General features: G+C 43.2%; 1 protein-coding gene across 2 annotated transcripts in view; it reads left to right on the top strand.

Moving 5' to 3' along the window:
• The window catches only part of OCA2 (OCA2 melanosomal transmembrane protein), a gene marked incomplete at its 5' end in the record, with an annotated part of 170,515 nt that extends 163,561 nt beyond the window's left edge, over positions 1-6,954 (top strand). For both annotated transcript variants that reach the window (XM_082630808.1, XM_082630807.1), the window contains 2 exons: positions 5,399-5,492; positions 6,233-6,954. In XM_082630808.1, the coding sequence (XP_082486934.1) occupies positions 5,399-5,492; positions 6,233-6,317 (179 nt within the window). In that variant the 3' untranslated portion in view covers positions 6,318-6,954. The remainder of the gene's footprint in view (positions 1-5,398; positions 5,493-6,232) is intronic.
• Positions 6,955-22,304: the final 15,350 nt, after the last annotated feature.

Genomic DNA, 22,304 nt, shown 5'->3' with positions numbered 1-22,304 from the left:
GCAGTCTTCATTTTTATTTGTTTTCTGTGTCCTACAGGTAGATATTTAAATTATTTTTGGTTTGTTTTTATCCAACTAATACGTGGATTTGGCAACAAGTAAAATAAAACAGCTCGGATTTGTCAAGGAAATTAACAACCACAATGTGTTCTACAAGCAACAGAGACTACCGGGTTGGTCATAGGTTCACTCCAGCTGGGAAAACCCATCAGCAACATTTATGCTACCCTGACTATGTAAATGCCACACTGCAGGGCTAAGATGTGCACCAGGATCAAGGTCCAATCAAGGCTTCTTTCTTATGTTTCGTCATCTGCTTAAAATCACGTCATTTTAATTTACTTCAAATTTGGTGACAATTTCATACCACTTTTGTTGAACCTAGTATTTCTAGTTACTTGTTTTCAACGTAAAGAGAGCTAAGGAGGAGAAACTCTGGAGCTGGACTGCAGGAATTTGATTCCCAGCTGTGGGATTTTCTAGTTGTATGACACTGGGAAAGTTTCTAAGGCTCCCTGGGGTTCTAAAATTTCATAAACATAGGATTAGGTATGTATTTACTCATGTGCTGCTTCTATTCTGGAGAATCCACTCCTATCATTTATTTGATAAATTGCTGCCTTCCATTTCATTCTGTCTTTTCTGAAATTTTTCTAGTAGTGGAATTTGGGGTTTCCCATATTGAACTTATGTGTATATTATTTTTCCTCTGCATTTTCTTCTTTGACTTTTGCCTCCAGACTCGGGGATATTTCCTCAACTTTATTTTTCAGTCAACCTGTCTATCTATATACATTTATTTAGTTTAGTAATTATGGATTTAGTCATGAGAACATTTTTCCCTCTGGTTTTCCCTTTTTTATTACTTTAATTAAGCTTTTAATTTGAGATAGTTGTATATTCACATGCAGTTGTAAGGAATAATATGAAAAGATCCTATGTACCATTTATCCAGTTTCCCTCAATGGTAATATATAGTGAAACCATACTACAGTATCACAGTCAGGATATTGACATTGAAGCAGTCAAGACACAAAACATTTTCATCACTAAAAAAATCCCTCACATTGCCCTTTTATAGCCACACCCACTTCCTTCCATCCCCACCCCCTACTTAACCCCTGGCAACCACTTACCTATTCTACATTTCTACAACTTTGTCATTTCAAGTATATTATATAAATGGAATCTTACAAGGTGTAACTTTTGGGATTGGATTTTTTTTCTTTAACATCTTTATTGTAGTATAATTGCTTTACAGTGGTGTGTTAGTTTCTGCTGTATAACAAAGTGAATCATCTGTACATATACAAATATCCACATATCTCCTCCCTCTTGCATCTCCCTCCCACCCTCCCTGTCCCACCCCTCTAGGTGGATACAAAGCACCGAGCTGATCTCCCTGTGCTATGCAGCTGCTTCCCACTAGCTATCTATTTTACATTTGGTAGTGTATATATGACCATGCCACTCTCTCACTTCATCCCAGCTTACCCTTCCTCCTCCCCGTGTCTTCAAATCCATTCTCTACAGCTGTGTTGTTATTCCTGTCCTGCCTCTAGCTTCTTCAGAACCATTTTCTTTTTTTGTTTTAGATTCCATATATATGTGTTAGCATACGGTATTTGTCTTTCTCCTTCTGACTTACTTCACTCTGTATGACAGATTCTAGGTCCATCCACCTCACTACAAATAACTCAATTTCATTTCTTTTTATGGCTGAGTAGTATTCCATTGTATATAAGTGCCACATCTTCTTTATCCATTCATCCGATGATGGACACTTAGGTTGCTTCTATGTCCTGGATATTGTAAATAGAGTTGCAGTGAACATTGTGATACATGACTCTTTTTGAATTATGGTTTTCTCAGGGTATATGCCCAGTAGTGGGATTGCTGGGTCATATGGTAGTTCTATTTTTTGTTTTTTAAAGACCTGCATACTGTTCTCCATAGTGGCTGTATCAATTTACATTCCCACCAACAGTGCAAGAGGGTTCCCTTTTCTCCACACCCTCTCCAGCATTTATTGTTTGTAGATTTTTTGATGATGGCCATTCTGACTGGTGTGAGGTGATACCTCATTGTGGTTTTGTTTTGCATTTCTCTAATGATTAGTGATGTTGGGCATCCTTTCACATGTTTGTTGGCAATCTGTATATCTTCTTTGGAGAAATGTCTATTTAGGTCTTCTGCCCATTTTTGGCTTGGGTTTTTGTTTTTTTGATATTGAGCTGCATGAGCTGCTTGTATATTTTGGAGATAATCCTTTGTCAGTTGCTTCATTTGCAAATATTTTCTCCCATTCTGAGGGTTGTCTCTTCGTCTTGTTTATGGTTTCCTTTGCTGTGCAAAAGCTACTAAGTTTTATTAGGTCCCACTTGTTTATTTTTGTTTTTATTTCCATTCCTCTAGGAGGTGAGTCAAAAAGGATCTTGCTGTGATTTGTAATGGAGTGTTCTGCCTATGTTTTCCTCTAAGAGTTTTATAGTGTCTAGTCTTACATTTAAGTCTGTAATCCCTTTTGAGTTTATTTTTGTGTATGGTGTTAGGGAGTGTTTTAATTTCATTCTTTTACATGTAGCTGTCCAGTTTTCCCAGCACCACTTATTGAAGAGGATCTCTTTTCTCCATTGTATATTATTGCATCCTTTATCAAAGATAAGGTGACCATATGTGCGTGGGTTTATCTCTGGGGTTTCTATCCTGTTCCATTGATCTATATTTCTGTTTTTGTGCCAGTACCATACTGTCTTGGTTACTGTAGCTTTTTAGTATAGTCTGAAGTCAAGGAACCTGATTCCTCCAGCTCCATTTTTCTTTCTGAAGATTGCTTTGTTTGTGTTTCCATACAAATTGTGAATTTTTTTGTTCTAGCTCTGTGAAAAATGCCATTGGTAGCTTGATAGGGATTGCACTGAATCTGTAGATTGCTTTGGGTAGTATAATCATTTTCACAATGTTGATTCTTCCAATCCAAGAACATGGTATATCTCTCCATGTGTTTGTATCATCTTTAATTTCTTTCATCAGTGTCTTATAGTTTTCTGCATGCAGGTCTTTTGTCTCCTTAGGTAGATTTATTACTAGGTATTTTATTCTTTTTGTTGCAATGGTAAATGGGAGTGTTTCCTTAATTTCTCTTGATTTCCCCTTTTTTGCTTTTAATATTTTTCCTTTGTATTTAGTTTCTATTAGTTTGATTAATATGTGTCTTGTCGTGTTCCTCCTTGGTTTTATCCCGTATGGGGCTCTCTTCCTTTCTTGATCTTGGATGACTATTTCCTTTCCCATGTTAGGGAATTTTTTGACTATAATCTCTTCAATATTTTCTCAGGCCCTTTCTCTTTCTTTTCTTCTTCTGGGACTTATTTGAATGTTGATGCTTTTAATGTTGTGTCCAATGTCTCTGAGACTGTCCTCATTTCTTTTCATTCTTTTTTCTTTATTCTGCTCCATGGCAGTTATTTCCACCATGCTATCTTCCAGCTTACTTATCTGCTCTTCTGCCTCAGTTATTCTGCTATTGATTCCTTCTAGTGTATTTTTCATTTCAGTTATTGTATTGTTCATCTCTGTTTTTTTGTTCTTTAGTTCTAGATCTTGTATGTTGCTTTCATATTTTAATTTGTCTTTCTGTCTGCTGTTCTGATTGGGCGATTGCCATTATTCTGTCTTCTGGATCACTTATTTGTTCTTCTGCATTATTTAGTCTGCTCTTCATTGCTTCTAGATTGACTTTTATCTTGGCAATTGTGTTGTCTTATTTGAATGTTTCATCTTTATAGTTTCCATTTCCTTGTTGCACTGATCTGCATTTCTATCGATAATCTTTCTTAAGTCTTAGCATTTTTATTACCTCCTTTTTTGTGTGTGTGTGTGTGTGTGTGTTACGCGGGCCTCTCACTGTTGTGGCTGCTCCCGTTGAAGAGCACAGGCTCCAGACGTGCAGGCTCAGCGGCCATGGCTCACGGGCCCAGCCGCTCCGCAGCATGTGGGATCTTCCTGGACCAGAGCATGAACCCATGTCCCCTGCATTGGCAGGTGGAGTCTCAACCACTGCGCCACCAGGGAAGCCCTAAATTCATATTATTGACATGTCAAATATATTTCATTCTTAGAGAAAGCATGTAAGTGGATGTGTCGTGCTATTTCAGAAGTTTTCACCGAAACCCCCCTAGTCAAACTTTTACATGGAGTAAAGGCAGGGAGAGTGAGATGAGGCTCTTCGTGATGCTTTGTGCTGGCAGCCTGTGGGCCTGGTGCATAATGAGTCTGACATCCCCCTACCGGATTGGATGCCTGTGTGTTTCAGGAGAGTGTAAGGACTGAGTGGAGGGGGGACATGTGTGCAGCTGAGCACTCACACCACACCTGCAAAGGCCTTTCATGGGTAACGGAATGGGTGCCATGGTCCTCCTCCATGGAGAAACCTCATAGGTCACACGGCTCTGAGGTTATTTATTCCTTACTTCTCTCTGTCCTCAGTTTTCCAGCATGGAGTTCTGGGCCAGTGTAGCACTGAAGGGCACAGCTTCCTTAGTCCTTGCCCTCCTGCTCTGCTGTCGAGTCTTAGAAAGGCCAGCCCCTCAGGCCCGTGAGGGCTGTTGGAAGCTACAGGTTTGTGTCTCACAGTTCATAGTCCTCAGCGACGCACAATGCCAGAACTGAACTAACTTGGCTGAGCCTGGGTCGTGCACCCATCCCCAAACACTGACCTCTGCGGGTGGGGGCTGAAAGATGCCAATGGGCTTCACCAAGTAAATTTACCCTTCCCTGAACCTATCTCTCTGTTGGGGGCTGGGTTTGAGTCACATCCTTCACTGTGAGGCCGCACTTGTGTACGTGTATGCATATAGTTTCCCTGCAGATCATGTGTGCTGTCAAAAAGGCCCAACCGAAGAGGCATTTTATTATCCTGGTTGTTTATATCCATCTTTCCATCCACACGAAGGATTTGCTGGTAGGTGTCCAGACCTAGAGTCCTAAGGATGGTGGTTCTCATCTGAGATCCTACTGCTCTGAAGACACATGGTCTCTCCTGTGGATGTTGACCCTACTTACATTTTCCTCTGAAAGATATATGTCACCACGTCCCACAGTGACTTGCCAATTCTCCTTAACATTTCTTCTTCCCTATCACATCCAACAGAAGTAGCCCTATTCATAAATGAATTACTATATATACAAGCAGTGAATTTATTTTCTGTTTGCCAGTGTTTTTTTTTTTTTTTGTTCCTGCAGATATTTGCACAGCAATCACTTTGGTAGTGAACAGTAAAGTAATCATCAATCAAAAGCCTGTGAGATGATCAAAGTATCATAGAACAAAAGAGAACAGGAGCCTACCACCAAGATAAACTGAGATTTTATTTTACTTTTTGAATTTTGATTCTAGGTAATGGGACCCTGATTGGAGCATCAGCAAATGTGGTTTGTTCAGGAATTGCAGAGCAGCATGGATATGGATTCTCTTTCATGGAATTTTTCAGGTACTTTAAAAACTCATTTAAAATTTCTGTTTATATTGTCCCTAAACTTAATTTAAAAAATCAGCCACACATACCGCTAAGCACTAATATAAGCATGTTTTAATAATTAGAGAGACGTTGATGTTTTATGTTGTTGTTCCCTTGAAAATTCCAGTGGGGATTTGTGCCTTGACTACCCATGATGAGGGTACATAATGAGAGTCTGACAGCCCCCTACGGGATTGCCCAGCAAAAAATTTTATGACGGAAGGGACCCAGGAATATTGCAGACTGGGGGCAGCCTGGGAGCAGGCACCTCTCAGGAGGACAGTGCAGAGAGGAGGCCCTGGATGGGCGAGAGCAGCTGATGCCAGCTCCTGCAAAGGAGGACCTGCTCTGAGGGAGCCGAGTCCACTCTGGGGTCCTGGCCCCTATGTGCTTGTGTTCATATGGCACCACTGCATTTTGGATGCAGGAACTGGGCAGAATAGACATTGGTGGTGCCTGTAAAATGTTGCTGCCAAAATGAACTGACACTCATTTGGGGGATACAATGGGGGATATCTAATGGAGGCACACATCCATATCATCTAGGCTGAACCCAACTTTTGATTTCTAGAAATAAAAGACAGTTACCTTTATGGATATATAAAGCTTGTAAGGCTACATTCTTTTGCAATAACATAATATAATAATGAGTCCAGATCTCACAGTACTCTGCAGACACCAGACACCATAATCCACTTCTCTTTGTGTTTCAGGTTGGGCTTCCCAATGATGGTTGTCTCCTGCATGGTTGGGATGTGTTACCTCCTTGTTGCTCATGTTGTGATAGGATGGAATTAGTAGATATACAATGTGTGAAGACTGAGGGGAACTTGACCCATCACCAACATCAGTAGAATACTACCCCAAAACCACTCTTTGGAGAAGAAAAGGTGCTTACCATGGGGGTGCTCTGGAATGGACACCTTTGCTATCCACACTCTAATTTGGGTGAAGCTGGCAAATTGTGGTAAATGCAAGATAACTTACACAAGATTCGACTACAGGAAAATCTGTATATCTCAAAATATATCTAGCTATGCTCTGTAGGAAAAGACACAAATTCAATAATTTACTCCAAATGGCTTGTGTTGTTTAAATATCACTTCTCCTGAGGCTATCAATAGTTTTTCTTCATGTAATCACTTTTCATGTTAAAATAATGAGCATTCAAATTGTATACCCTCTTAATGCACACTTTTCTTGGGAAGGGCATACAATTTGTAAGGAAACATTGTACGTATTAAAAAAAAATACTGCCCCTTGACAAAGGGTCTTAGAATTTGTTAGTCTCTTACTTTTTAGTAGTTTACATTATATAAAATTGCATTTTATTCATTCATGTTTTTCTCTGGAGTTTTTAAGTCATCAATTAAAAGTCCATATATTTGACTTGCAGAAATCGTAAGTGCTTTCTAAAAATAACATTTTAAATATTTACCGACCTGGAATAATAATCTTCAGTTTTAAAGATGGTGTATGCTACTTCTATCAATTACCCCAAAGTGTGGTCAATACATTCAGCTCTGCACACCTGCTGGACTCCAGTGGTGCAGTCAACGCTTACTAAAGGCTATTCTATTGTGGAACATTAAACACGAAGCAAGGACAATGAGAGCAAAGAGCAAGAGGGAGCTGGGCTGCAGCTGAGGTCTCATCTGCTCTGCTTGGTCAATACCACGGCTATACCTCAGACAACAAACCTCTTCTTCAGTTTCGGTCTACTGTGTGTGATACCTTGAGATGAAATGAAGAAAAAGATGTTTACTGGGGACTCTGCTCAGAAGCAGTAGTTGCATAAAGTTTCTGATTTCGAAAGATTTAAGATCCTCAGGGCAGCAGGAACTAAAACGTAGGAGATCCCATTTCTGTCCCTGGAACCCTCAGAGTAGGTGTACCCTTTCTACAGTTTAGAGTCTATATTTGTAAAGTGACAACCAGAAAGGTGAGGAGAAAGTTTATGAAAATATGTCCTTTAGCTTCACGAGCTATCTTTGAATTCCTTGTCAGCAAAAGTGACAAAAAACCCCATTTTTGTTTTAAAATCTGGGTTGAGGAAGTCACAGAAACTGCATGTGCACCTGAGTCACTGCTCGAGTGAAGCCCTCGCTCCCCGGTCTTTCCAGGAAAGGAGCGCTGCCAGCATTCCATCTCTGCTCCCTTTTCATGTTGCCTCACTGAAGCTTAGATGCCCTGAGTCCTTCTACCAAAAGGCTTTGTTTTCTCTTTTCCCACATGTTTCCATGCCTGGAGGTGGTGTTGGTGCCTTCCTTGTGCCCAGATGCTGCTCCTCATTCATGTCTGTTCTCTTCTCCCACAGTATCTCTTCCCCTGTGGTGCACAACTTCTCCTCCTCCCATCTCAGCTCCTCAGTTACCACATCTCATTCTTAAATACCTGAGCTCCTGGCTCATTTCTTCCTCTCTCCCTCACCCCTTCAACCTTCTCAGAATTCCCTAAGATTTGACACTCAGGCCTCATTACACCCTGCCTGGATCACCAGTAACTGCACCTTTAATTCTTCATCTCAAATGTCTCTCTCTGATACTTCCGATACTCCCAGCTTTCTCCTCCAGATTATCACCTCAACAGAGCCCTCCAGCGACGCCTCCAACTCATCCCTTTCTCTGACTTCCCACACCAGTTCCCTCCTAGCTCAGTTTTCTATTTCTGCTCTTAACTTCAAAACTCTGTTGATAAACTGGCACTGTTCTACCTTTTCTGGCGCCTAAACACCTAAATGTTACTGAGGTAAATCATTTGACTGGGATGACTTGTTTTACTTTAAAATAAAGATTACAAACATCAAAAAAGCACTCAAGGCTGCCTGGCTCATTTATTACATTTCCCTAGTGCAGCAGTCAGAGCCCTGGCTGAGCAGATGGCTGTCCGATTAGGGTAGCTTACAGGGAATTTAATCAGGGATGGTGCAGTCCTTGGAACTAGTCAGAGGAGGCACTTGTAGGCCTGAGGGTGAGGGTCCCCAGGACCTGCAGATGCAGGGAGCAGTATGGAAAGGGACCCATGACAGGAGCTTCTGTGGAGAGTTGCGGTCATCAAGAATCACTCTGCAGGGAAGGGGCTGTGAGAATTGTCTGACTTCACTCCTTTTCCTCCCTCTGATTTTCACTGTCCTTCCCATTGTCTGAAGCCAGCCAGAAGGCAAGGGTGAGAGGAAATGTTGATGTCCGTGTAGGTAAGCTCCTGTGGACACTGAGCAGGACAAGTAGAAGGAGAGTGGATCTGATGGGCAGATGGAAGATACTCAGCTCTGTCCACCATTTTCAGCAGATGAAAAAAGGTTCATATCTGCAGTAAAGGAAACAATGAAAGTGCCATCAGAGTTTCTGTCAAATTTGTCAATTCTGTCTCCTGATACTGTCTCCAGAATTAGTAGGTAAACAACCCAGTGCTTACTAAATCCTGTTTCATGATGATAGAAAAAGACCACACTGAAGGAACAAATGGTAGCTTTGCTATGAATATTGAACTACCACGGTTAGGCATTGTTCTGGCACCTCATGCGTAAACCCCGAAAGTTCACAGGGACCGTGAGGACACACTTTTACAGTCTGAATTCAACATGAAGAGTCTGTTTGCTCTTCTGTTGCACATGACAATCCTGTCCTTCCTGAGTTGCATTAGTAGCTGCGTACAGCTTTGACAGGCACATCAAAATAAAGGCCATGCACCCCAGATAAGGCCATGTGTAGGCAAGCGTGGAGGAACAGGTGACAAAGCAGCAGACAGAGCTACTATGGGAATTGGAACCACTTCCTCCTGTAATATATGTGTGCCTTCTAGACCTGCTTGGGCTCAAGCCCACATAACACAAGACCTAAACGCCACATAACACAAGACCAGTGCACATGTCTAACTTTATGGATCAGTTGGTTAGATGATACTTGACTTACGACATGCAGTTCAACTTGCCTGATGACACTGTTTCCCACAATAGGGTCCTCAATTTGTAACAGGGCCCAGTGGGAGCCAAGAGCTGCTTTTAAAATGGAGACTAGTAGAATGGGAGGGCATGGACCTTATCCAACCGTTCATGGTCTGTACTGTGGTTTTCCCATTGAGGTCTGCCACAGACACTGGGGACTTCTGTAATGTTGCAGAAGGCCCAAGTGGCAGGGCAACATGCAGGACAGCCCGGGCCTGCTGAAGGGCCTTTACTTGCTTCAGTGACCCTCAAACCTTGCAGCTTCAGGAGGTCACCTGATAATGGGTTGTAGTAGCTTCTTCAATGTGTTATATGTTGCCTGCAAGGTTGAAAGTGGACCACCAAGAATAGTACCTGTTTGTTTTTGTGTGTGATTAGTTCAACAACCTATCTTTCACTTTGTAGGGTAATTTTAAGTCACCAATTAACACTAGCCCCTAAAATGTCCATTAGGATATTGTATTTCTTTTGTTTTACAATCTTGGTATGGAATGAGAAACTTCTTAATAGAGTAGAGAATAAACTTGGAGATTCTGACATTATTCAACATATTATCTATCCCAGGACTCATTCTGGGGCTGGGGAAATAACCTCAGGCTGGGTCCACTGTTCCATGGGATCAGCTATTACATGAGCATCTAAGTGAACCATAGGGTATTTTTGGGTCACCGAGAATTGCAGAAAATTAACACCAGAAAAGAAAATTTCTTTTCACCAATGTACAAGTTTCCTATTAAATGGCTGCAAATGGCTTGTGCTGTTTCACTGCACCTGCCTCTGAAGACGGTGTGAGGGGAGAGAATAAGCCCGTCCTCAGACGTGTTGCAAGATTCTTTCTCAAAGGGATGTGGCCTCCCTTCAAAGAACACATTTAGGTCTGGGAAGTGGCTGAGGTTGTTAGTCCTTCTTAAGACCCTTGATACGTCTTATCAGATCCAGATTCCTTCTAGTTTTATATGTGAAGCTGCCCATATAATTCACTACTATGAAGTCTGCAATCAACTTGCTGTTTGACATAGGTCTCTGAAGCTCACTGTGGTCAATGTGCCCACCTTGACTGTGGCAAGGAACTGCTTCCCTGGCCTCTCCTGCCTCGGGATCCTATTATTACCATTGGGGAAAGAGGACTCAATTCTATTACTGTGTCCCCTACTCTCATCAACAGTCTCCAGAGGACAGCCATCACAAGTGTTTCCAAGGACACTGTGCCCTCCTCCACACCCTGCACTTCCTGATGCCTCCATGAAGGAGGAGGCCTCTGGATTCTCTTGCAGAGAATGCATGGGGCAATGGAGTAGGTCACACACAATCATTCTGAGCCATTGGATTCCTATATGCCAAGAACTAACCAGCTGTACCCAGAATTAACACCTCTTCCAAGTGCTCAAGCCATCACATGGAATCTCAAATTCCAGGTGAGTGCAACGACTCAGGGTTTGGCTTGCTGTAGCCATATATTTCATCCTGCTTGTTGTGGTATCTGTAGACGCCAATCCCCTATGTTCTCCCTACACAGAGTGGTAACTTTTTCAACGGGCAAGATAGTTTTTCTTGAAGTAGACTTTATACGTCTCTATCTGGCACATACTAGTTTGTTAGATCCCTGGAGAAATGAGGGGTATTAGGGATGAGTCTTGAGGCAAATTCATATCATCTTGGGAGGCAACTGACCCAAGTACAGCCACAAAATGGTTGTTACACGAGAAGGCCGCTCTCCTGCATACTCCCGAGGGAGGCCCAGGCAGGACTTTTTGGTTGAGAGTTCTCAGCTGGGTCTGAGTCTGATCACATATCTGTGGCCCACCATCAGTGTCCTACTTCCCCACCAGCATCCTTGCCAATCCTAACAGTCAGCTTCTGGGCCTGGGCCTCACCCAAATCTGCTGGCTCCTTCCAAGCTGCCTTCAAAGCTTTCTGATCAACCCCTCATGTTCTCAGTTGAACAAATACCCATGACTTTCAGTTCCTGTCCTGTGTCTTGTTTATGGTCTCCCAAGCTGTCAGGAGAAGCCAGCATATCCCAGACACAATGACAACTGGGGGTCCAATGTCTTGCCCTCCCGATGACCTTCAAGGATAGTGATGCTGCTAAGACCACATGAGTGGTCTTAGTTCTATTCCCCCCCCCCCAGAATGGAGGTTATCCCTGCCTCCCTCAGAGATGTGAGGAAAACAATTCCAATTCTCATATAGGAGTTTATTTCCTGGGGCCATTTAGGTTATGGATTAGACAGGGAACAGAGAGCACAATCAAACTGCAAAATATGAGAAGAGTTTGATGAAGATGGACTTTGCAAAGTATGGGCACAGTATTAAGAAACTACAAAGGGGAGAGAAGTGCCTAGAGTTAGTAAAAATGAAACAGCATTATCACCCCTAAAGCTATGTGGAGAGGGTCTCTAGACAACCTGTGGCCAAGCGCTGCAGCCAGCCTGCCAGTCTGCAGGAAAGAGGAAAAGAAATACCAATATCAATCTCCTTTTCTTCTAGCTCCTGCCAGCAATCTCCATTGGCCAACCCCAACCAGAATTCATGTTGTGGGAAACCATTTATGTTGCCTGTCAGCCAGCTTCTGGGCTGAAAGCAGGATGGAGAAAGGAGGGGTCAGCCACTGAGTCAGAGGGAAGAGCTACGGCTCACCTAGGAAGTTCATGTTCCTTTGCTCTGGGAAGATTCCAGGCCTTCTCTCCTCTAAGCCCTCACAATTTATCAACCCCCACTCCCAATTTTACTTCACTAAGTACATGGAAACCTTCAAAGAAGAACATTGTCATTAGTAACTTTACAAATTTCTCTGCAGCCAGATCCAAGTTCCTGTCTTACAGAATAAACTCAGTGCCTCTGGCTTTCTCAAAGGCCTCCATGTATGCTCTGAATCTTGATCCCTCATTTTCTCATAAGCTTCACTTTTTCTAATAAGAAACTGCTCTCCTCTGCATCATCTACCACACCACTTCCACCCTCAAATAGACATGTTTTGATAGGCTTCATTCATTCACCCATTCATTTACTCATTCATTCAGTTAAAGGTATTTAATGTTTTTTATGTTGTAGGCAAAGTTTCTAGGTTCTAAAGGTGGGAAAGTAAAAACACAGAAACAAAAGACTTTAATTTTATGGAACTTCCATTTAGTCCCATCTTAAAAATCATCATCTTCCTCTAGCCACTACCCTATTCCTAAAACTTTTTGAAACAGTTTTCTTCTGTGTCATTTACATCTTCTCTTTTCCAATTTACTCTCTTTTTATTACTATAAATAATTCAGGCATAGAAAAATTGGAAAATATAATGAATATCCGTGTATGCCCTACCCAGTTTACTTGAAAAAAATACTGCATATAACCCAAGACTACTCTCTATCTTCCCAATAATATCCCCCCACCACCACTAGAGGTAACTGTAAGCACAGATTTGATGGTTTTGCTCTACTTTATAAAATCAAAATCTCCCATGTCATTACCGGGTCTTGACCCTATGTCATTGTCAACACCATTCCTTACCTGTGCTGGTGCATTAGCTGCACTGGGGGTGTCCTCCTCTCTGCAGGTGAGTGACAGGTACTTACTGAGTCTGTTCTTTGTGCTGGACAATTTTCTAGGCACCTGCCCTAAAGGTGTTTATCTTCAAGGGAGGCAGAGAACAGATTAAATAGATATGTTCAGGCAGTGGTGGTAAGAAAAATGCAGTCAGCAGTTCTAGATAGATCGGTTGGGGAGGGGGCATCTGGGCAGAAACACAGTGAGGGACCAGATGTCGAGATGTCTGGAGAAGGAAGGAGCAGCCAAGTGTTCAGGAAGTGGACCCCCCAGGCAAGGGTATGTTGGTGTGTTCTTGTCACAGCAGAGTGAGCTACGGGAAGAGGAACACTGGGTCTGATGCTGAAGGATTGTAGGCCAAGGGGAGGACTTCAGATATTGGTTCATCAGAAGATAAAGCTAGATGGATGAATGGAATGTTGAAGGGAGAAGGTCACATCCCAGCTGTCCTAGAAACATGTTTCTATCTCCTTCGCTGTGTCAAAGACAAAAGTTGGGCAAGTAGGGAGACTGATTTTATTTAGGCTATTGCAATGGGAAGACCACCCCAGATCCACAGATCAGCGTGTCTCATAACGGTGGACTTGCTGTTTTTAGTGAGGAGTAAACAAGCCGCAGATGGAGTGATTTGCAATTAGACTTGTTTGATGAAAGTGGAAGTCTCAGTTATCATTTTAATTGATCTGTCATGAGAAACAGCTTTAATCTTTGCTAATCAATCATGAGATGAAGAACAAGAAGTTGGAGGGTCTGTGTTTGCCCTTGGAAATTGCAATCGTATAACCACAGGGCCTCAGGTCACCTTGTTTTAAATAGAAAAACATTCAAGTAAAACACATCTTGCAACTGAGAATATCTCAATATAAATACAAATATCTGAATACAAGATATAAATCTTTACCTGCATTGTCCCACAGGAAGCTCCAGCTGCCGAGCCCTGGAGAGGGCCCCATTTCGTGGAGGTGAGGAGTACAAGGCTGCCCACCACCAGTAGTGATCTCCCCACTGCAGGCCACACCCACTGCCTCTCCTGTGGGGTTGGAGTTGCTAAAGAGAGCTCAAAAAGCTAAGCACTTGTTGGAACAACACTTTACTCATGGAGAAGAGACTCAGCAAGATCTAGGTCTGGTCTGTGGTGTGAAATGGTCTCCCAGGCCAGTGGGTCTCTCCAGATAGCAACAATGGGAGACAGACTGAATGATCCCCTCTCCTGCTGCAGGCAAAGACCCTGTCCCCTTCCCACAGAGGCAGATAAGCTAGCAGCCTGGCCAGGTGTGTTATGACACACACGCTTAAACAGAGCAAGGAAGTTCATTGCAAACTTCATCCACACAAAATGCACCCCAGGACAGAGAAAGCTTTATTCTAATGAGGAAGAAGCCTTTAGGGCCAGGACAATGTTCCCAACCTATGGCATTGGAGGTGCAATCCCAGGGAGAGGCGACATGTCCCACAATAATTGCTTCCCCAACCAGCTTCTTAAGAGAAAAAAAGAGCTAGTGCAAAATCCACAGCAGAACTTGTAAGAAGCAAATCCTTTTTTCTCCATCCTTCTCCCTGTCTTTATCACCGGCTGGCCCTTGAGCTCTGTCTTCCTCTAAGGCTCCCAAATGCCCCGCCCTCAGCCCATCCCTTCCCCACCCACCTCCAGCCTCCCTGGATTCATCTTCTAGCCCCTGCCAGTCTTACATTTTCAATGTAAAATTCCCACAATCCTGCCTTTACTTCCTTTAAATGTTGCTCTTTTTTTTACACCTTATTTATGTAAAATTATGAAAAGACCACCTTCTCCCTCCCTGGTGGTCCCTCTCTCAGAGATGCAAACAGTCTCAGGTGCCCAGAGTGAGGTAGGAAGAGGGCTAGAACACTAGATTTTAATCACTGTTTTTATTTTTTTCTCCCATTACACCAGCATTTCTTTAGTACTAAGGGACACTAAAATAAGGCACAGACATTGTATTGTGAATGGGCTCAGCCAGCTGCAGGGGTACTGGCTTTTCACTGACCTTCAGTGAAAAGGTCTTTTATGGATCCTACAGTCATAGGAAATCAATGAAAACTTTCATGGGGGAAATGGTTCCAGGGAAGCATTTGTGAAAGGGGAAGAAGCTAGTAAAAGATAAAAACAGAGACCTCATCTGTGTGCAGGTGGAAAGGCAGCATCAGTGGGCTGGCTGTAGAGAGAGAGGCTGATAGGTCTAGAGGGGGAGAGGGGTGCTGGTGTTGGGAAGGAGTCCTACCAAGACCAAACGGACGAAGCCTCCTTCCCCTGCTGTGGTCAATGGAATTCATTTACCAGGCACTATCAGGACATAAAGTGGGCCTGAAGAACAAGGGTTTTTGATTGAAATCCATTGCCTGTATGGTGATAGAACTCCTGGTCTTTGCCTATGAACAGCAGTCTTTTAGCTGCTGAACTCGCCAATTCATAGGCCTCTAGAGCCTGCAGTGCTTTTAGACCTGACACAAAGGCAGACCATTTGTGACATATATAGGCTTGTCCTAGACCTATTGCTCCTGCTCCGAAATTAGCTTTGTGGAAAGACAGAGGAGGACAGAAGCTGAAACTTCAACTAAGTCCTTCAAAAGGCCCTCTGCTCTGGTGCTCAGGACACAGGGAACAGGTATGATTGATAAGCACATTATTTTGTTGGATTATAGTTGATGTTTTTCAAGGTGGCCTGAAGTCAACTGGAATAAAGTCTGCTCCTGCCTCTTTCTCAAGAATGTGGCAGAATGTTAATTCCTCTTGTTAGCCTCTGCAGCAACCAGCAGCACAGTCCTCACCTTGCACACCACTTGCAGCCCATCAAGACCGGGTGTGTGTGCAGTATGGATTTCTTCCTGCCAACTGGAAGAAACAGAACTAAGAGGTGGCCAAATGAATTCTTTCGGAATGTCAATTTTGAGGACATTTTATGCTGTGGATGAATTAAAACGAAGCTTTCTAATTAAGTGCCTAATCTAATACACAGCCCCATGAAGTGTGTACAGAAGAAACAGGAGATGGTCAGCCCCTGCCCTCCAGGAGCTTTCACAGAGAAACCCATATTGCATCACTTCCTCCCTACTCAATCTCTCCCTGAGGCTGCTACTAAGTGTTGGCGAGCTCTTTAATACAACCAGACTACTCAGAGGCCCTTGCATGTGGCCTGACCTCAAAAAAGAAAAAAAATAAATGTTTGTGGATTAATACATCATTGCAGAATTTATTATACACAGGCAACTCAGGTAAGTCTTTGGTGTGTATTTATTAAAATCATTATTTTTGGCAAAAGAAATGGTCAATAAAAACAAGTTTAAATCATCGCTGAATGTCCAGTCCCTTGGAAAATGTAGCTTGGTCCAGATGCTGCTTATGTGGCTCTGAGCTGTTCCACATGATGATAAATGTGTATCATGTAACAATAATGAGCAATATGCTATTCAAAACAATTTGTGTAAGAAGTTTGAATAAATGTAATTTGAAGCAATTCATAGTGATGATGTTAAACTTTCCCTGAGTCAGTGTTCCTGGAAAGAGTGGAGGTTAATAAACTTCCTTTATGTTCCTAGAAATGACTTCCTGAAACACCCCCCTACCCGCCCCATGTGACTTAGACAAGACTCATGGATGCTCCCATTGTTTATCTAGAATAAGGCCAGACATGGACCTTCCAAATTCCCATTCTTTGCCTCATAAATGATCAGCTGAACTAACTGTATTCACTCATCAATCCAGACAAAATGCCTTCCTCCAAGACCCCTCAATATGGGCCCACCATGAGCACTGCAACACAAAACAGCCCTCCTTAACACCCACCTGGGAATATTTCCTGCTCAACTATGGGATTATGCCACCCACTCACCCGTCTCCCTGACCCTATTCTTTCTAGCCTTGGTCACCCCTCCTTGTGACAGAAAATCCTCTTCTGACTGACTTTTGAGAGTCTTGAGATCTGACAGTCAAAGTGCTCCTACTATTGCACTAACCCTTTTTTCTACTGCAAAGTCACTTCCTCCTAATGGAACCATATTCAAGCCCCAATGTCCCCATCTTCCGAAGTAAAAAGCTTTTGCTTTAGTCTCCTAGGCCTCCCCTGAGTCTCAAAAGGCTGGATCAAGAGTTAATGATTGGAAGAATGTGAACACATAGTAACAAAGAATAGCAGTTGGTCCAGGAGAACTGGTAACAATTTAAACAATAGATCAGCCCCAGCCAGACAGCAAGATGGATCTGAGACAAACCTAGGTCTTCCATCCTCTTGGTTGGTGCCATCTCCATCAATAAACCTTTCTCTGCTCCATACTCAAATGTTTCAGTTTGTTTGGCTTCACAGTGAATCAGGCACATGAACATGGGTTTGACAACACTTTCTGGTGAGCCAGCCAGGAGTCTGTGCCCATGGCGAACTGACCCTGACCAGGGGGCAGCTCTTTCTTGAGTCCCTAGCAGCTTCCAGGGCCCCACTTTGCCACGGGGAACTTAGAGGCACTATTCCCAACAGGAGCCAGCCACCTCAGCAAGCCTTTGGTTTTGTTTTTGGGTAGATTGCTCTGGGGTACAGAAGCTAGGAATACCCCCCTCCACCTCCGTCTGGGCTCATTCTTCTTTGAGAATTGAGCTGATTCGGGTTTGATTCTCTTCTGGGAATCAGGCCAGTTTGGTTTTTCTGGAGGCCTCCATTTGTGAAGGAGATTGGAATTGTTTGATCTTAACTGTGTGGCCATAACTGCTGTTTATGTGTGTGTGTGTGTGTGTGTGTGTGTGTTTGTAAGTACTTGTATTTTGACAAAATGGGAAGTCAGGGCTCTATTCCATCTTGTAGTCCCCTAGGGTGTATTTTACAAAATTAGGAAATCTTAAGCTATGCTCCCATGAAAAGACAAAAGATGTTTTTTTAAAAAAATAACACGACATGGCCACAATATTCTTTAGACTCTGGAGAAAGATACCAAGATGAAACTCTCTTGACATTCCAGAACTGGTTCTTTTGGCATATGCAGTTAGAGAGACTTGGTTTGATAATTTTTTTTTTTCAAAATTCTAACCCTGAGAGAACAAAAGCATTCCTAGGATAAAGCTTGAAGTTACAACTCTTAATGTGTCCTTGAGATGCAAACACAGCCCACATTGCCTGAGACTACAGCCTTGGCTTAATTAGTAGAACCTAAAACAAAAAGAAAAACTTTTAAACTCAAGTGAGTAAACTTAATTTATTCCAACTTTTATTTTCAGTTTTGCATTTGCCAGGTGAGTTGCCACAACACATGGGTCATGATTCCCTATCTTTTCATTTGCATTTTGTTCATTGTTGAAAAGAGAGACCATCATTTGGGAGACTTAAGGGAATTGTTAGACTTCATTCTTTTGTTTCTGTCCTGCAGGAGTTGTATTTTGTTCTTTGTGTGTACGTGTGTATTTGTCTTGTGTGTAAGTGTGCCAGCTATGGGAAACTCGAATTCATTTCCTCAGTGCAGCCCTTTGAGGTGCATTTTCCAGAATTGGAATACTTCCAATTGCAAACAAATGAAATGTAAAAAGATGATTTTCCTTTGTAATACAGCCTGGCTGCAATACTACCCAGATTCAGGGAAAGAGTGGCCCATTAATGGATCCATAATCCGTAATCCGTAACCCCCAATGGGCTTCTCCGCGACAATGAGAGGGTGGGCTGGCTCAGCTATACATTCTAATATTTTTCTACTCTCTCACCCTTTTAACTTTTGTTTAACGTTGGCACACGCCTTGCTCACTCCCGGGCCCGTCGAGGGATCTCTGCTGAGGCCCAGGGAGGTAGGGGGCAGCCAGGATAAAGGGGGCAGGGATTGGCCAGCCTGCCTGCCCCCTCCTTCCCTCCTTCATCCCCCACCTGGCCCCGTCCCACCCCTGCCTCCTCCAGACTGCCGGCCACCTGCCTCTCCCAAGGAAACAGAGACTCCCTGACCCACTATCTTGTTGGGCCTGCTCAGAACCATCTGACATTTGGGGAGAGATGAGTGAGGTAGATAATCTGCTCTCCTGAACGTTGAGAGGAGTTGAGATAAAGGCGGGTGAGGAGAGGAGCGTGTCTGTCTTGGCATGCTCTCTGTCTCTCTCTCTCTCTCTCCTCCCCACCCCGTCACCTCCTTGTCGCCTTCTTCTCCTTCCCCATTCCCATCATTCCCCGAGGACAGGAGCCACTCTCCTCTCCCTCACCTCCTTTTGCCCTGTTTATCAGAGGTTCTCTGCAATTAATTCCTTAGGCCTATTTAAGATACATATTTACGTAGTTCTTAACTGTTTTTCTCTCTGATCATTCCCTCTCATTTTTAGAATCCCCAGACCTCTCTCTGGGCCAAGAAAGTGGCAGGGGGAGCCTGAATTTTACGAGGGGAGAGGGCAGAGCCTCCTCCTCCAGACCCCTCTAGCCCTCCCCCGACTCCCCCCCAGCCCTGACTCCCCAGATGCAGAGGTTGAAGGCTGGGAGCCAGGGCAGCCAGTGAGGTCAGGAAGTCTGTTGCCTTAACGTCTCCTTCCTCCACCGACACAAACCCTTCTCCACTCCCAGGTCTGGTTGCTGAAAGACTTGAGGGTAAGGAATAAAGGAAAGGGGATGGTTTTTGGTTTCTTTCCCCACCCCTATCCCCTTTTCTTTCACCATTAATCTACACCCACTCCCCCATTCTGTCATGACTTCACTTAAGTGGAACACTATATCATAAGCCAGAGATTCGTCCCAGCCCCAGAGTCATACAGACCCTCTGATCCCTGTTCCTACTGAGGGGTTGTGCTGGGGCCAAGGTGGAGTGAGGGGATTTGGGGGTTTAGGCTTTGGGGAAGCCAGATTCTCTATTCCAGCCCCCGTCCCCCTCAATCCTTCCTCCACTGGGACATTCTCAAGCTTTTCACACCAAAAAGGAAAAAATGTTATTTATAGATACATTTTATGAATAACTTTTGTTATGAATATGGCTGGTAACCATTGTGTATGTTATTAAGGATACAAAATGTTGGGGGAAAAAAAAGGAAAAGAAACAAGACTCCTACCAGATGGAAACTGCTGACCACAAGCATGTAGGGAGACCCCAGACCTGTTGGGATCAGAAGGCTGATGATGTTGACTCCTGAAACATCAACCTGTTACCTCATCATGCACCAGTTGGAGAATTGTGAATGAGCTGATCATGCACTCCGAGACCCACCTTCCCTTTTTTCCACTTTTGCCTTTAAAAACCTTAAGCCCTGGCCAGCCAGCAAGATGAATCTGAGACAAGCTTAAGTCTCCCATCTTCTCAGTTGGTGCCCTCTTGATCAATAAACATTTTTCTGTTCTAATTGCTGACGTTCTGGTTTATTTGGTCTCACTGTGCATTGACCACATGAACTTGGGTTCAGAAACACTAATTGCAATACTCCTTTTGAATGAAGTCTCTCCTCACCTAAACGTGGGTGTGTTTTTTGTTTGACTATAGAAATCTTATATGCTGTGTACAAAATGCCCTCCATTTTGAAGGGTCCCGCTGATGAGGCAGAAGTTATATTTTCCATAATCTAAAATAGAGAATGTGTTGTCTTGGTGACAGTCAGACACAAATAAGTAAAAGAGAACAGCTGTGCTGTAAATAACAAACCTGGAAATCTTCACTTCTTACTCTGACTCTGTTGGTAACCACCGTTCTGGCAATGCCCTTTAGCCTTTAGAGGACCATTTCCTCCATTGCTAGGGTTATGTGACTTGGTGAGCTCCAAGGCCTCCTACAGTTCCTCTGCTTGGAGATTGCTAGTGGGACTGGATGAGGAGAAACAGAACCTATTTCAGGAGACTGGAAACCCTCAGGATGAGGGCAAGAGTTTGTATGTGAACTGCTGACTGAGTTCAGGCTGGGGTTCATGCTTCATGTAGGGGGCAGAGAGTGAGGGGTGCATGCCCACCTGGGAAGACGATGGCTGACCATGGTCTGGCACCAGCCTCTGTTCTGTGCTGAGCTCCGCTGCACTCAGGAGGAGGACTTCAGCTTGATCAGGTGGGATCTGAAATAATCTATTGATTCCACTCATCATGATTAAATATTTGGTAAGCCCTTGTTTCTCCATATGTCCTCTCCATGAGCTGTGGATCTAGAAAGCAAGTACTATTATGACTTAACTTTGCGTCTCCTGCACATGGTGAAATGCCCAGTCCATAGCTAGCACTGAATGTTTTTGTTGACTCAATTGATGAATAGATTAAATTACCTTCTACTTCTCCTTCCTCTCTCCTAGGGAAAAGGCAGCAAGGTGGCAGCCTGGCTGTCATGTGGACTTATGAGAAGACAAGACCACCTGGACTGGTGGGCTCAGGGCCATTTGGAAACTCTTCATCTTCCTACACAATGGTGAAGGTCAGGAAGACTCCTGGGTAGTCTGCATTGGGAAATTAGGCGTGGGGGCTGGAATATGGGGAAGACAACTGAAGCTCCTTATCCTTTTTCCTGTCCCCTGAGGCCCAGGAACACTCTCAGCTGGTCCTGCTGGAAATGGGCATGGGTCATGCCCAAGCACAGCACTGGTCACAGAGTTCAGTAAATTCCACTCTTAATGACATTTTGTTCTGAAATAACTGAAAGAAATGTGTAGTGCAAAAACCTGGGTAGTGTGAATCACATTAGTAAAAGCAGACATAAATAGAAATGCTATCTATCAACAAAATGGTTCTCAAAATAGCAATTCATCATCTCATTACTCAACCACAAAAGATAATGAGAATGTAATTAAACATATACCTTAAATATTAACATGCTAAGAAAAACTACCTGAAATGCAAATCTCTCCTATACCTTCACTCTCCTGAATCATATCCTCTGCAGGCAGTGATTTCTGGGCACTCACCAACTGTCTGGGAGAAATGGCTCCCTTAGTTGAGCTCTTCATCACTGCTGGATTGATACAAGAAAATTCAGGTTTTATGCATGAGAAAGCCTCCAACTGAAAGATGTGAGATTCACATACTTAGAAATCATTAATGTTATTATTAGTAAGTATAAGGATCAATGTGCAGTCACATCATCACTGCTTCTCTGAGGAACAATGTAAACCTCGAGATAATATGTTTGTGCTGCTCATCTCCCACATAGGTAGGATGAATGTGTATCAGGGGATCACACTTCAGAGTGTCGGAGTTGAATGAATCATGAGAGGATTTTCTTTTAGTCTTTTCCATAAATGACAGCACAGGCTAGCAAGTTTCTTTAAGGAATTACCTTTCTATATCAATTGCTGGGACTTCTTACCTCTCATCATTTATGGAAAAGGCATTTAAAACTGAAGAGAGCACAAGTGGTTTAAGTTGACAGGGAAAGCTGAA

This window comes from Mesoplodon mirus, assembly GCF_964341445.2.
Source record: "Mesoplodon mirus genome assembly, chromosome: 8".
In the NCBI taxonomy this organism is placed as follows: domain Eukaryota; kingdom Metazoa; phylum Chordata; class Mammalia; order Artiodactyla; family Ziphiidae; genus Mesoplodon; species Mesoplodon mirus.
This window is presented reverse-complemented; position numbering and strand designations above follow the sequence as displayed.